Below are 15,598 nucleotides of genomic sequence, written 5' to 3'. Positions count from 1 at the left end.
GTGACACAGGTGATGAGCACCTGGTGCTGATGAGAGCTGGAGGGTGGTAAGACAGCCCTTTGCAGGACAGTTTGGATCAATCTAAGGCAGGAGACCTCTAGAATCTTGTACCCAAGACCTGTAAAGTCTTGGATCCCCTGGGGTGTGTTTGTGTCAGCCCTCACTGGGACCGTGGCTGTGTAAACAAGGGACACTGAAGCTGTGTTCAGCTCTGAATCTGCTTGCTGAGCAGAAGTATCATGGCATTTCTATCTCCTTGTTGGGGGAGCCCGGGAGAAAATGTCCTTAAAACTGGCTGTATTTCAACGTGAGTTTATTTCTTCCAGTGTAACTGTGAAGGTTAGTAATTGGCACAGAGGTTTTGCTGTTGGTTTAACTCCTCCAGTGGGCATTAGTAGGGTATTGAAAGTAGGCTGACTGGCTGTCCCTTCAGAGTCCTCTGCAGAATTGCTCTCTTAATGTAGCAAAAATGATTTCGTAAATAATGTGAGAAAAAATTCTTCAGTATTTTGATTGGGTCCCAAACTATCAGTGAATAAAGCTTTATTTATTTTCTCCCTGGAGTCTGGCATGAGCAGAAGGTTTTGAGAGTTATTTAAATCCTGTAGGTCACAGATCCTGTGGCATGAATAACTTATCCTGTTCCTCATCCAGAAGTATGTCATGATTGAATGACTGTGGATCTGATTTCTGTAAAGACCTAAATCCTAGAACTGGAGCAGAGTCTGGTGTCCCAGCTGCAAATTGCGAGCCCTCAGGTGCTCAGTCAAAAGACTGAGCAAATTACTCATAAATACTAAATTTATTTATTAAATAATTATTCAAATAATATAATAATATAAATATTTAAATATATTTTCTTAATATAATAAATATTTAAAGACAAATTAGTTGAATAAAGCATGTTAAGGATCCAGAGGGGAGATCTTGGTCTCTGTAAGAAATAAGCACACAAGTGTTAAGCAGCTCACTCAGTAAGAACAGGATTACAATGAAGCTGACAGGCCTGGTGTGAGGGTTAGCCCTGCTTCTGTTTCCCATAATGTACCACTCTTATCACCAAAGGAGGAACAAAATGATATGAAAAAGCAAGAGAAGCCAGGGGAGGAGCAGATGTCTGAAAAATGTTTCACTTTTTGGATGGACTGAGTTGATGTTCTAAAATTTCTTGAAGGTGCAGATGTGTTGAGGAGGCTGTGACAGAAAGGAGTGGTCTCCTACACCTCCCTCTTTCCTTCCTCCACAGTGAATTTCAGTTTCTTTAGTGAGAAGCAAGAATATCTCACAGATCTTCAAAGCAAACACTCTGATGTCAGGGTGTGCTGGTTGGGCTGTGAATGTGTGATTCAGATTTCAGTGACTGTGTCCAAATCACGTGGCTTCTTCAGCTTCCTCTCCTATTTCCTGAGACACAGGAACTTGGGTAAGGTTCTGCAGAGGAGAGTTCTGGTAGGTACAACTGCTGACAATGCAACAGAGGTATGGTTTTGCTTGTGGACAAGTGGCTGGCTATCAGAAAAGTGATTCATTACTTGCTTTGTTAAGCTGACTGAATAAATGCTAAAAGGAATTTTCCTATTAGTTGCATTTATAACTTCCTGCAATCCGGATTTTAAGGCTGTTCTGCCATATTTAGGGCCGTACACCTTCTCTCTTTGGTGTCTAGAAAGAAGAGCTGTTCCTTTCCTTTCTGTACTCTGTCACTGCTTTTCCTGCTTTTCTGCATAGCAGTAGGTGAAAAGAGGCCAAGCATTTCTAGCCCCCACATTTTTTCTCTGTGTTTTTGCCCATTCAAGTAGTTTTGCTTTTAATCACAAGCCAGCATAAGGAAAAACCCACAAGTGGCTCTCCTAAAAGGAGACAGGTGTTTCACTTGCTATGCAAATCTCTTCATCAGCAAAGAGAAGCACTGCTAATACATTTCATCTGGTTAATAAACAATCATAAGGCAGCATGTAGCTCCTGATTAGTGCCTCATGTAAAGCTGAGGCTCCAGGTTACTAAGAAACTTGTGCCTCTTGCTGATGCTCCTGGGAGTGTTGTGTAAGAGCTGAGCTTTCTGACGGGCAGGCAGTGTGTGAGGTGAATCTGTGTCTGGCCCTGCCAAACAAACACTGAGCACTGAGGAACCTCCTTTGTGGAAGGCAAGGTGTGCTGGTGGGAGAGGGGAAATAGAGGCAGCAGGTGTGAAAGCTGTGGTAAAGGAAAAGCAAGTTTCTTTAGTGCTGCACTGTGCTGATAGCCGTGCCTGCAGCAGTCCCAGTGACTCGAACTGAAGGGATTGTCGTGGCTGGGTGAAGACAGGACAAACCCGCTGTTGGGAGGAGATGGAGCCTCCCTGCTGAAATCTGCTGAATCCTCCTCAGACTTCCCGTCCTTTGCAGTGTGGTGTTCACTTGTTCACTGTTCTCTCCCCCCTCGGTGCTTGTCCCCCCAGGCTCGGGCAGTGCTGGCTGTGCCCTCCTGGGCGCTCCCTGGGCAGCGGCCATGATCGCCTTCATGAACAACTCGGACAGCGAGGAGGAGCCGTGCAATGAGAGAACGTCCCTCATGTCTGCTGAGAGCCCTCCTGTTCCCTCCTACCAGGATGGCCTGCCAGCCTCAGAGGCAGGGGAAGCACAGGCACACAGGGTAGGTGTGTGCTGACAGAGGCAGTGCTGCTGCCCCTCAGTCCCTCCTTCCAGGCTGGATTCTAGAATTGGCTTTGCTGTTGTTTCACTGGTGTCACACGCAGCCAGCAGCAGCACTGCCTGTTGCTATTTCCTCTACCCTGACTTTTCCCCCATATGTACCCCTCCCTTTTCCTTCCTTTTGATAAAGATGCCAAATCAGGCTTTTAATCAGGACCTGATGCACATTTGACTTTTGCAGGACATCCTTTTTAGCCTTCTTGTCTGCTCTGGTCAGATGCAGCTAATGTTAGAACAGAATCTAGTCCAGCTGCCAGCAAAGCAGCAGGATAAAGCAAGCACAGCATTGCTGAGAGAGGAGGAACATGTCAAGCTTTTGTCACCTCAGATGACATTTTTTTCTGTCTAGTTCTGGGCATCTTGCCCTTCACGTTCATGTGTCTGTCTATATATATGTATTTGAAAAATGTGGTGGTGTTCACAGGGGTCCCAGGAGGAGGGAAGAGACGAGAATCTTGACTCCATGTTTCAGAAGGCTGATTTATTATTTGATGATATATATTATATTAAAACTATACTAAAAGGATAGAAGAAAGGATTTCATCAGAAGGCTAGCAAGGAATAGAAAAGAATGGAATGATAATAAAATCTTGTGACTGACCAGAGAATCCAAGACAGCTGGACTGTGATTGGCCATTAAGTAGAAACAACCACATAAGACCAATCACAGATGCATCTGTTGCATTCCGCAGCAGCAGATAATGTTTACATTTTGTTCCTGAGGCCTTTCAGCTTCTCAGGAGAAAAGATCCTAATGAAAGGATTCTTCATAAAATATGTTTGTGACAGAAGAGGTCCTTAGGTATTCATGGAATTGGTTTAAAAACTATTGCAACCTGTTTGCAATGGAATTTAATGGAATTTCTAATTGTATTGTTCAGTTGGCACCTTTCTATTAGATCTCAGCTGTGGTGGCCTACAGCCTCGTGAGATGTGATGGAATCCAGCTTTGAACACAAAGAAAAGAAGCATCTTACACGTTTGCAAATATTTCTTTTCAGAAGAGGCGAGCAGGCAGCAGCCGTGGCCCAAACAACATCGCTGGTGGAGAAATGTCTGGCTCGGGTGTTCCAGTGAGAGAAAGCATCCTGGAAAATGAAGAGGAGGAACTGACTCTGAAATATGGAGCAAAGCATGTAATCATGCTCTTTGTGCCTGTCACCCTGTGTATGATTGTTGTCGTCGCCACCATCAAGTCAGTGCGCTTCTACACGGAGAAAAACGGGCAGCTGTAAGTGGGCTCTGAAACAGCCTCAGTATGTGGGACCCCTGCCCCAAAAACACGCTCTGGGCATGCAGAGTGCTTCCCTGGCAGCCTGGGAGAACCTTTACACAGGTACAGGTGGCTGTAGGAACACACACAGAGCTCACCTGTGTAAGCTTTTCATATACCTGCATTATACTGATGTCATTTGGGGTGCCCTGAGTGAGGCCTGTGAGCAGCATAATAATGAAGCTGCTTCATTCTGCAGCAGAAAAGGCCCAGGCTGAGCTCCTAGACTGTTCACTCACTAGCTGGCAGCAATGAGGGAATAGCATGTTCATTTGGATGAGTGTCTCATTTCCTGGTGATATTTCTGGTTCCTAAAGACTCGTGGTGTGGATACGTAATTCCAGCTCCTGCTGACAGTGCCTGGCTCCTGGGGCTCTAACTGCTTCACATATGGCATGGAGAAAGGGGGACTTGTCCCTTGAACTGAATGGAAGGAAACAAAATAGGGTGGTGAGAAGGGATAAAAGAGTCCAAGACTCTCCTACACCTTTCTGAGGATGTCCCCCATTTCAGAACAGCACCTGGGAACCCAGCTGCTCTGAAGAACGTGCCTTTGATAGAGACCACTAATCTTTAGTTGATAATTAACTTGAGCCCAGCCTACATCTCGTGTTTGCTGTCCTTGGCAGTTCTACCTCCCCTTCTTTCCCACACACAGAGGTCTGGTTTTATCTGGGACAGATAGTTAGAAGAGAATATCTTTACTTTCTATGGCTTTTGCTTTATCCTGCAGGATCTACACCCCTTTCAGTGAGGACACCCCATCTGTGGGGCAGCGTCTCTTGAACTCGGTGTTGAACACCATTGTAATGATCAGTGTCATCATTGTCATGACTGTGTTCCTGGTGCTGCTCTATAAATATCGCTGCTACAAGGTAAAGCATCCCCGCCACAGCCTTTTCCACTCTGTGCTCTGAGCCTGGGATCAAATGGGCCTTGCATGGCAGTGAGAGACACAGGCACTGCACTGGCTCATCCTCATGCTGGGCACAGCAGGAGTCACACTGTGCAGGAGTGTTTGTCAGTGGTGATGGAGCTGTGCCTCTGAACAGGCTGTGCTGTTATTTTGTCACTAATGGCAGGCCCTTAAAAACAAGGTCTGCCACTTTGTGTTAGTCAGGTCTGAGTCTTCTCCATCTGATCCAAATGTTTTGCCATTTGTACTTGTACCACTTACTGTGGATGCTTCTATTAAGACATTTCACACAAGCTTTGTGGGAACTGGTATTATTTCTGCCTTCTGGAAGCTCTGGTAGAAGAGCACAAGGCTTGGAGAGAAAGGCACATTCAGGTTCTGTGATGCTCAGGGAGTTCTTATATGTGGTACCAGCCCAGCATTTGTGCTCTGTCCATTCCTGCTTTTTAAACTTGTCCCAAAGACAAAGTTTATTTTACAGCTTTGGGCAAACCCTTCCTCCTTCCTAGCAAACAGAAAGAATATGCTGACACCTGTATGAGCTAGCAGCCAGTCTGAATACCCATGAAAATGCTTTGGCCAGAGGCTGAAATAAACCCAAACCAGCTAAAATGCTAAGGGACAGAATACAAAATGAAAGTGGGACAACTGGGAGGGACTGGCTGTCCCCTCTCCTTCACTGACCATAGGGAAGGCAGGGTCTTTGGGAGTGCAGAAGGAGACTACTGGGCTGCAGTTCTGTGACCTGAGCAGGGATAACAGCCCCTACAATCACTGTCTCTTCTTGCCCTTGGCAGTTCATCCATGGCTGGCTGATCCTGTCCTCCCTGATGCTGCTCTTCCTCTTTACCTACATTTACCTCGGGTAAGTGGGAATGGTGCAGGTAACCTGGCAGTTCAGGGCTCCTTCACCTCTTTGCTGACAAGTCCCACTTTGAACAAGAAAAGGAATGTCTTCCCTTCTCCAAATGGACTTTTAAGTGTTGTTAGAAGAAGACAGTTTTCTTTTTTAAAAACTGGAAAAGAATATCTTTAATAGTCAATGCTCAATTTTACAGAAATCGCTGGGCAGTGATACTGTGAGCATGAAATGAACAGGCTGAATCCTGTGGTACAGAGGCCCTGCATTATACATTGAGAAGCATGTGGAAAGGCACTTCATGTGCCAAGTTACTTTCCTGATTTGTCTTTCTTCTTAGACAACATTGTTTCAAGCTCATTCCCTTAGCTCCCAGCTCAGGTGAAAGGAAACTTTTAACTTGTGAGTGAGACATTTGTTAAGACATTTTCATTTTTAACTGTAAGCATATTGCACTTGGTGGTGGGATGACATTGACAGCATTTCTTTGCTGTAGACAGTCATGTAGCCACAGGCCTGTGCTCATTTAAGACTTGAAATCCTGTCTGCTCAAACCCTTGGAACTGCTGTTCAGCTGAGCACTAAGGCAGTGTGATGCTGGTCTGTAACACAGCACATCTCAGGCAGGAGGAACAGGGCTCAGAGCAGGGAGTAGCCAAAGGGCAGGTTCCCCTTTCATGATGGGAGTTGCTCTATTCTGCTTCCTTCTGGTGTAGCTGGGGGCTTTTTATTTAGTTACAGCCTTACCTTTTGTTTGACTTTGCATGTCACTTGCTTTTACTGCTCAGCTGAATTTTCTTGTGGTATTCCAGGGAAGTATTGAAGACTTACAACGTGGCCATGGATTACCCCACTCTGTTCATAGTCATCTGGAATTTTGGAGCTGTTGGAATGATTTGCATCCACTGGAAAGGTCCCTTGCAGCTCCAGCAAGCTTATCTCATTATGATCAGTGCTCTGATGGCATTGGTGTTCATTAAATATCTACCTGAGTGGTCAGCATGGGTGATCCTAGGTGCTATCTCCATCTATGGTAAGTCTGGGTTGTGACTCTCAAGGTGTGGCTCCTGGAGAGGTTGCTCTGTGGCAATCTCAGGACTCTATATATCCTTCAAAAAAACAACTTTATGGTGCTGAAAGCTTTAGAAAGTGCCAGATGGGCTATTAATTTGACTCCCTGTCTTGTCTCTTGCTAATTGTTCGTGTAGGGAGTGTACCTCAGCCAGGTCTTTCAAAGTGAATCACCAAGTCAGGGAAGGACTGAACCTCACCTCACTGCATGGTAGGGGTGGCTGGATTTTTATCAGTAGCAGACCTGACAGCTTTGCAGGTTTTGTTTATTGCTGTCAAGAGATCATGGATTTTGGTGTGAGTTCTAAATATCAAGAGAACCTGCAGGACAAGAGGGAGGAGATGTGATGGAACTGGGCTGGAGGCCTTCCTGCATGTGAAACCAGAGCCAGTGTATGAAGTGATGGAGTGTGGAATGTGAACAAGGCACCCCCACTCCTCCTCTGATTAAATTTAACATCTCAGTGAAATGCTGCCATCAGCTTTCAAAGAACTCATGTGGTATTCTCAAGGGGCTTTTTATAGGATTAACACAGTGAAAACTCTTATTATTACATTAAGGATTGGAGGTGGTATTTTAAGTGAACAGCACTTTCAGGGACTTGAAACAGCTACAGTTATGCAAAGTGGTGGAAAGTGCCATTCAGGAAATCATCTGGTTTATATGGATGGAATGTAAAATCTGCATGACAGTTGAAGATGAGATTGGTCCTTTTCTTTCTGCAGATCTGATGGCTGTTCTCTGTCCCAAGGGGCCACTGAGAATGTTGGTAGAAACTGCACAGGAGAGAAATGAGCCCATTTTCCCTGCATTAATATATTCCTGTGAGTAAGATTAAAATGTTAATGTTTTTAGCCAGATGAAACTCTATGTCTGTGTCAAAGCAAAGAGCACTGTCTTAGCTACTTTCTTGCCTTAAGAATGGTGCCCAGTTATGTTCTGGAATTTGTAGAAGGCCTTGTTTATCAGTTACAATGTTGCTAAATTAGCCAAAGGGAGCCCACATTTACCTTGTGAAGCTGGATGTTCAGAAACAGACTCATCCTTTCATGAATACAGTGCAGAATATGCCTTTTTTTGTGCACACAAAACCCTGTGTGAGGTGGGCAGCAGTGTTTGCCCCGTTCTGTGATGAGGTGATGCTCACTCAATACATTTATTCATTGTGTTTGTGCTTCACAGACACACTTCAAACATGTGATGAGGCTCCATGCTTCCTGCAGCCCCCTCTGTACTGTACAGATGACAATGCTTAGAAATTTGCTTTATTGTTCATTGTTTAGCTCCCCACTTTGCAAAGAGCTGCATTCAAGTGTTGCTCTGCAAACAGAATCAGTCATCTCTCTCTCCCCTGTCTTTCTTGGGCTCTTTAACTACCACAGAGTCTGGTGCCCTTGTCAGAGGTGCCTAAGATTAGATTGTTGGAAGGCAGAAGACTCAACACTCATGGGACCTGAACTTGAGTGCTTCATGGATTATCACAGACATCTTTTATGGAAAATCCTTTCCTTAGGATTTTTTCTCCTGAGAGGCCTCAGGAACAAAATGCAAACATTGATTATCTGCTGCTGTGGAATGCAACAGGTGCATCTGTGATTGGTCTCATGTGGTTGTTCCTAATTAATGGCCAATCACAGCCCAGCTGGCTCGGACAGAGAATCTGAGCCACAAACCTTTGTTATCATTCTTCCTTTTTCTATTCCTAGCTGGCCTTCTGATGAAATCCTTTCTTCTATTCTTTTAGCATAGTTTTAATATAATATATATCATAAAATAATAAATCAGCCTTCTGAAACATGGAGTCAGATCCATCTCTTCCCTCATCCTAAGACCCCTGTGAACACCATCACAATTGACCTCAGTGACTTTTTCATTACATCACTTGGAAGATGAAGGGTTATTCCCAAATGTTTGGTCCCAAACTGAGGATGCCTACAACCTGACTGATTTTTTTTTTCTTGGATTTAATGTTACATAAATGCTTTTATGTGTTCCAAGCAGAGTCTCGGCTCACCCCAGCTGCCTTGCCTTTTACAGGAGATTCTGTTACCCTGACCTGAGACAATCTAGATGAAGTCTCCCATGCTTTAGTTAACAAACAAGAGCTTCCCTAAAGGAGAATGCAGTTCAGCAAATAATAAATAATGAACAAAAAGTTCTTGTGCAGAATGTCAGTGTCTCCATTACATTCTGTGGCTCCCTCTAGATATAAAAACATCACCTTGGCTGAGCTCATCATGGAAAAGCAGGCACTGGGTTTGCCTTGGCTTATTTTGTTTAGCTTAGCTTCTATAAAATCAGGGAGACTGATGCACACTTAAATAAAAAGCTGATTTGAGGTCCCTTCTGCTGATTTTGGAAGGGTTTGTATTCCTTTTCAATTTAAGGATCCCAAGAATATAAACCACCAACCATCAGTTGCTATTAGAACCAAAACAGAAATATGCAATATTTTGGCAGGATGGAACCACAACAGGCAGAGAGAAAACTTGCATTCTGACAGCTCCTGTAATCCCTCACTTGTACCTTTAGCAGAACATGAGCCAGCTGTGTTGGTTAACCTCTGGTTACCTTTTGTATTACTATCATTCCCTGGGACATTGTTTTCTTTGAAGAGAAGAGACAGAAATCAGGAAGAAACCAAAGGAGTTGAGGACCCTAGTTCTGGAATTTTGCTTTCTTTTATCCACAGAGAAGATTAAATTGACTCTTAGCTACTTGTGCCCTGGAACTTTCTTAAAAACTGAATGGATGCATTGCCTTGGCTTTCTTCCACCTTGCTGTCTCAGTTCCTAGGGAAACCAACTGAGTGTTTTAGAAGCATTTACAGGGGCAATGGTTTGTAATTTTAGGGACAGCTAAATACTTATTTCCTCTGAGCTATAGTGGCCAATGATTTGTGCAGCTGATTACTTTCTTTCTTTCTTGCAGCTGCTATGATGTGGACAGTTGGAATGGCAAAGCCAGACACAGCAGCAAGAGGAGCAAGTCAGCAGACATGGGATGCAGGTTTGTTTGCATGTTCCTCTCCCATACAGAGCACTGTCCTACAGAAATAATGAGTATGTTTGACACTGAATGTAAACATAAGCCCCCAAATCCTGATGGATGAAATTTTTTTAGCGTTGTTACCTGCAGAACTCAGTGGTGTTCATAAACCTGTTGTTAGGACTGGCAGCAAAGATGAACAGTGTAGGAAACTACAGTATTCAGGCCACTTTTATTTTAAAAAACCCCAAACGAACAATAAATCAAGCAGAAGTGTTGTTCAACTCACGTCTTCAGTATACTGAAGTCAAAGCTGAAAGTGAGCTAGTGGGGAGTTATATTTTTCCATACTGGGGATGGTAAATTCCAACATAGGCTCCTAAATATAATACTGATGAGCTGGTGAAATTCAGTGCTGCATTCAGACCAGTGCCATGGTGCACCTCTCTGTAAGTGCTCTATGGCTCACCCTGCTAAAGAAAATAGATGTCTTTACTTTTGAGTAAAGCCTAAAGTTGAAGGCAGTTACCCACCAGTAGCTTTTGTGATTCAAGTTTACATTGTAGCTGGTTTTGCAGTAATTTGGGTGCCTTTGCTTTTATCATCTTGAGATACAAATTAAACTGCAGTTTTAAGGTGACTGAATCAAATCTTACATTGTTTTTGGAGGATTTCCCATCTAGTCCTGTTACACTTGAGATGACAGTACTTTTGAATGTTAAGGCAATAAATGTGTGCAGAGGTTTGATAACTGAACATGCTGCTTATTTCAGGATGAAGCAGCTGACATACCAAGGGATGGCAGGGACACAATCCTGCTGGGAAATGGGGCACAGAGCAGGCACAGACTACATGCTGAGGGGTACAGAATGCTCTGTGGAAGCTGTGTCCCAGATCTGCCTGCACCTGCAGCAGCAGCAACCTGCACACTGACATGGACTGAAGAGTTTGTAGGAGCTTCTGAAAAATAGGAGCTGTCAGATAAAGTCATATATCACAGAGTGGCTGCTTCCAAAAGTACTGCCAAAGGCTCTGTCAGATGGGCTTTAACAGAGGGGGGAAAAAAGTGAAATTTGTGGACAATGAAATGCGTCAACTGGTCCTGATGGTCACATCTCCAGGAGACAAAAAGGGCTCACCCACTGCAGGGCAGCTTCACAGGAGTGTGGGTTTCACGGGCTAAAACATGTTATAAATGTAGCTGTCTCTTGTGTTTCTTTTTTTTTTTTCTTTTTGGTAATGCACTCTTGGCCTGTTTTTGTGGACCCAAGCTGAGGATGGCAGAGAACAGCTCAGGAGCCCTGCTCATGCAGAGTCCCAGATGTCAGACACAAGAGGTCCTGTTCCAACCCGCCCTGTCACTTTAGAGGAGCTCGAGGAGGAGGAAAGTAAGGGAAGCTTTATACCTTGTTTTCAGTGTAATTAGAGCCTGCCAGTTTTAGTCTTTGTGCTTAACACTCTGTTCCTAGTTTGGTTTAATCACAGTTAATCTGAATAGCTGTGCTTGCTGAGCAATGAAGATCTTGAGTCTGACTGTGTATTTCCTCTTGCTGCTGCAGAATCTGTTCTGGGATTGTGGCTCCAGTGACATCTGTTGGCTACATGTACAATTTAAAACACTTCCTTCTTCCCCCTGACTCCTGTCCCTCTCTGTCCTTGTGCTTCCTCAGCTGCTTCATTTGGAAAGCAGCCTCAGTGAATGAGGGAGAACAAAGCCATTAGTGGGAAGAGGGGCTGGAAATCTCAGCCTCCTCAGCAATGTGTGGGTCCAGGTTGGTAGCCAGGACTAGCAACCTTTACCTGCTCCCCAAGGGACAAGAATTTGTTCAGGAGGAAGCAAATCAGGAGGCTGAGAATTAACACTTATTTCCTTTTTCCACTTCTTTCAGGGGGTGTGAAGCTGGGCCTTGGAGACTTCATATTTTACAGCGTGCTTGTTGGGAAAGCAGCTGCCACAGCTAGTGGGGACTGGAATACCACACTGGCCTGCTTTGTAGCCATTCTCATAGTAAGTGAGCAGCTTCTAAAAGCTCTGTCACAGCCTGCTCAGCACAGAATTGTTGCCAGGAGTACCAGCAGCTGAGCACTGCTGAATCAGCCCAGGTAACCCGCTAGGTGTTCAGGAATACTTTGTCTGTAGGTTTAGACAGGCACTGCAGCAGAATGATCCAGACTGATCAGAGCAGAGCCAAGTGTGGATGCGGTGGGGCTGAAACAGCCCCAGGAACTGCTGGTGTGTTTGCTTCAGCCACAAGAGTCAATATTTGGAACTGCACACTGATTAGCAGGTGTAGTTGAAAAGGTTAACTCTGTTATGCTAGGGGGAGCTGATAGATAAGAGGGTAAGGACCTATCTTATTCTACTGTTTGAACTGGAAAAAAATGAGAAGGAGAGAGACTGAAATCCATGGAAATTATCAGTAAGGGCAGATGACTAACATACTGTGGCTGCTAAAGAGTTGGTCCTGCCAGGTCTAATGAAGACACACTGTTAAGCTTCCATCTGAGTGGAAAATAATTACTATGCACTTGTTTACCTCAACATCCTCATGGAAATTAACCAGAAAGACAACAGTAGGATTTTTAGAATGTAAAAAAAAAATCTGGGTAAAACCAAAATTCGCCCATTGTAATAAGCAATCCAGCCAAAAGAACAGCAGTGGATTTTTGATTTCATTTTGAGTTTGGGTTTTTTTGGTTTTCTTTCTTTTTTACCCTAAGAGACTTTGTAAACTGGGAATGTGTTCTAAGTATTAGAAACCTTCAGTGGAACTCCTATCTGTGCAGTTCACCAGGATTTAAGTGCCTTTGTCTGCTGTATCCATACTTCATTCATAATGGTACAGAACAAGGAGTAAAATAATGTGTACAGAAGTTACCCTCTCGGGGTCAGCTGTACCTCTGCATTTGCTGTTCATTCCACTTTCCCAGCAGAGATTTCTGTGCTCAACATTGCTGAGGAAAAACCTGGCCAGCTTGTGTGAAAGATGGAGCTGTGGGCACATAGATATTCTGCTGCTGATAGCTCAGGCAGTCTGCAGTGCTCTGCAGTGCATTTAGATAATTATCTGTGCATTGGCTTGTTGGTGACAGATGAATTTCTGGTTGTCTAACTATTACCTCCTTGTGATTTTTATTCTGTTCTCTCTGACAGGGTTTATGCCTAACACTTTTACTACTGGCTGTTTTTAAGAAAGCATTGCCTGCTCTCCCCATCTCCATCACCTTTGGCTTGATCTTCTACTTCTCGACAGACAACCTCGTGCGACCCTTCATGGACACCCTGGCCTCCCACCAGCTGTACATTTAGAAGAAGTGAGAGTTAGAGGATTCTTTTTCAAGCTTTGCTGTGAAGTATGGTACAATGTTTGGAATAGGTCATAAAGTTTTTACACTTAGTGCCATATATTTGTAAGGAAAACACTAATTCCTTGATATGCCGTGTACTAAAAATCCAATAGTTACATGTTGAACTGAGATTTTTCACAGGACTCTTGGTGAAAAGCCTGGCTCCTTGCTGATGTCAGAGTGTTACTTTTATTTTATTTGATGTGCACAGTGGCTGTTGTGAGCACAGAAACCTGTATGTGGCACAGAGCACTGCAGAGGTGAAGGGTCTGATCTTCCAGGAGCTAAGTAAGGTGTTTTAGCCCTGGAACTCGTGTCATCTTTTACCACAGTCTAGAATTTCTAAGTTTTCACTTAGAACTTCTAAATCTACACTTCTGAAGTGTTGTGCAAACATGAGGTGCAAGTGATTGGAAAAGCCCAGCTGGGAGCAGGCACAGAGCAGTGTGTGAGCCATTAGAGAAGTGAGGCTGAACTCTGCTGTGCAGCTGAAATTGCCCCAAAGGCCCATTTCTCCTGACCTCAGTTAGACATGGTGAGCCAGGAGGGATTGAGACAGGATCCCCAGGAGGGACTGAGGCAGGATGTCAGTGCTGGGATGGTGGAACATCAGGCTTCTGGCTCTGAGCACATCCACCAGTGCAGCAAGCAGCTGATGGAGGCAGGGCTGCCCCTTGCAGCACATCAGATCCTCAGCGTGCAGAAACAGATTCTGCTCTCTCCTCCCAACATTTTGTTTTTTAGGAAATATTTTTCTGGGTCATTGCTACAATCCTGAAGTGACCCTAAGGTGGAAATGACTAAACAACTCCAGTAAATCAGACCTGTAACTTACTTGCTGTGTTTCTGGTCTCATTTCTGTGCATTGTTGTAACTACTCCAAAGGAGGATTTACCTTCCCTTTATTAAGAGGTCCTCTCTTACACTGACTGAGACTTGGTTTACCTAGGTTTTTGTACTGTTTAAAGATTATTTTTTTAATTACAAATTTTAAAATAGCTATTTAGTGTCAAAGGAACTCTTTTGGAAATATCCAGTCATAGTTTGTATCGAAATACTGGGGTGCAAACTTCAATCTGTTGTTACATTACTTTTAGGAATAGCTATACACCCTCAAGTGAGTTCATTAAGAAAATCACAGTGCTTGATGTCAGTAAAAAATAAATAGGACAGACTGAACTGTTATGTTTTGTCCACCTTTGAAAATAACTTTGTTTCTACTCTTTGAGTCAGTTTTTCAATAGCTGCCAAAGTTCTGTGATTTTATTTTTATTTTTCTTTTTACCTGTGTCTGTTACTCAAACAAGCTCAGTTTTCTTTGACAGCTGATCAGTGTCAGTTAATGTAACATTATGTGAGAATTCATGAATAATGCAATGTCTTTGAGAGACATAGAATTTAATTTCTGAAAATACTTCTTAGCAAAGGCTTTGAATTACACAATTTTATGTAGTGCTTTTTCCAGTAGACCTGTTCAAGCTCATCTGCTTTGATAATAAACAAGGATATCACACAGGTGATTCAGACTAATTTTTAAGAAGTGCTTAAGTGTTTTTACAAGGGGTGTGTGTGTGTGTCTCAGTCTGGACAAGTCAGTAACTCTTGCTCTTTGTTAGTTTTCCATCCTCATTTCTCACATTTGCAATGTTTGGACTTAACAACTGCAGAGTTAACTATTACTAAAAGGTATTTCCGTTGGAAATGTAAATCAGTAGAGCTTTGTTTGCTGATTTTTAAGGTTTATGTGAGAGTTGCTTTTTCTATTTGTTTGTTAGTGCTTGTTCTTTTTAATGAAAACAGTTGTGGGGCCAAATCAGACTAGAATCACTGGGAAACGTGATTTTACTTTTTGCATTGCATGGTGTAGAGAGGATGTGAATTATTTGTATATACTGAAAGAAAAATCCTGCTTGGCTTATCAGGGTTGTATTTCTATGAAAGCAGAGTTAATACTTGAAGGAAACTGGCAGGGGACCCTTCATATATTGAAGGATCACCACTGGTTTTCTGCAGATACCTGCTTGCCAAAGACTGGCCTTCCTCTGACCAATTCTGCAGAACTGACAGGAATTTTAATTTAAAAGGTAACTGAGCAAGAGATTCTGGCAGTGCAACAGAATGTATTGTCCTGAGTGAAAGGAGTATATCATGGATATACTGGAGTGCTTATAATTGTATAAAAGTTCATATGTATTTACTACAAATATATATTTGTGTTTGTGTGTCCATATACACACAGACATGCAAATTTTAAAATTACGTGGAGTGTTTCTCATTTCTTTGTATGTTTTCACCTGTGCATAAAGTGAAGTTTTGTTGTGATGTTAACATTGTGCAGCATGTGAAATGCAGAGAGCAGGATTTACCCTACTCACAGCTGGCTGCTACTGACTCAGTGACCTGGCACCTTGAATCAGCAAAGCCTGATGTGTTCATTCACTGCTGTCACTGC

The 15,598-nt window shown here is 43.4% G+C and overlaps 1 protein-coding gene across 2 annotated transcripts; it reads left to right on the top strand.

Annotated features, from left to right (window-relative positions):
- The first annotated feature begins 2,487 nt into the window (after positions 1-2,487).
- On the top strand, positions 2,488-14,676 carry PSEN2 (presenilin 2). Of its 2 annotated transcripts, none has more exons than XM_005488473.4 (10): positions 2,488-2,631; positions 3,692-3,921; positions 4,697-4,838; positions 5,677-5,744; positions 6,551-6,771; positions 7,536-7,634; positions 9,742-9,819; positions 11,070-11,186; positions 11,688-11,806; positions 12,953-14,676. In XM_005488473.4, the coding sequence occupies exons 1-10, from the start codon at positions 2,488-2,490 to the stop codon at positions 13,106-13,108; spliced, it is 1,374 nt and encodes a 457-aa protein (XP_005488530.1). In that variant the 3' UTR covers positions 13,109-14,676. The 2 variants fall into 2 exon arrangements, with proteins under 2 accessions (XP_005488530.1, XP_074392899.1); XM_074536798.1 differs by having other exon boundaries at positions 11,688-11,901; positions 12,953-13,088.
- Positions 14,677-15,598: the final 922 nt, after the last annotated feature.

Source organism: Zonotrichia albicollis, chromosome 3 (genome assembly GCF_047830755.1).
Source record: "Zonotrichia albicollis isolate bZonAlb1 chromosome 3, bZonAlb1.hap1, whole genome shotgun sequence".
Taxonomy (NCBI): Eukaryota; Metazoa; Chordata; class Aves; order Passeriformes; family Passerellidae; genus Zonotrichia; species Zonotrichia albicollis.
The sequence above is the reverse complement of the archived record's forward strand: the minus strand, read 5'-3'. Positions and strand labels throughout refer to the sequence as shown.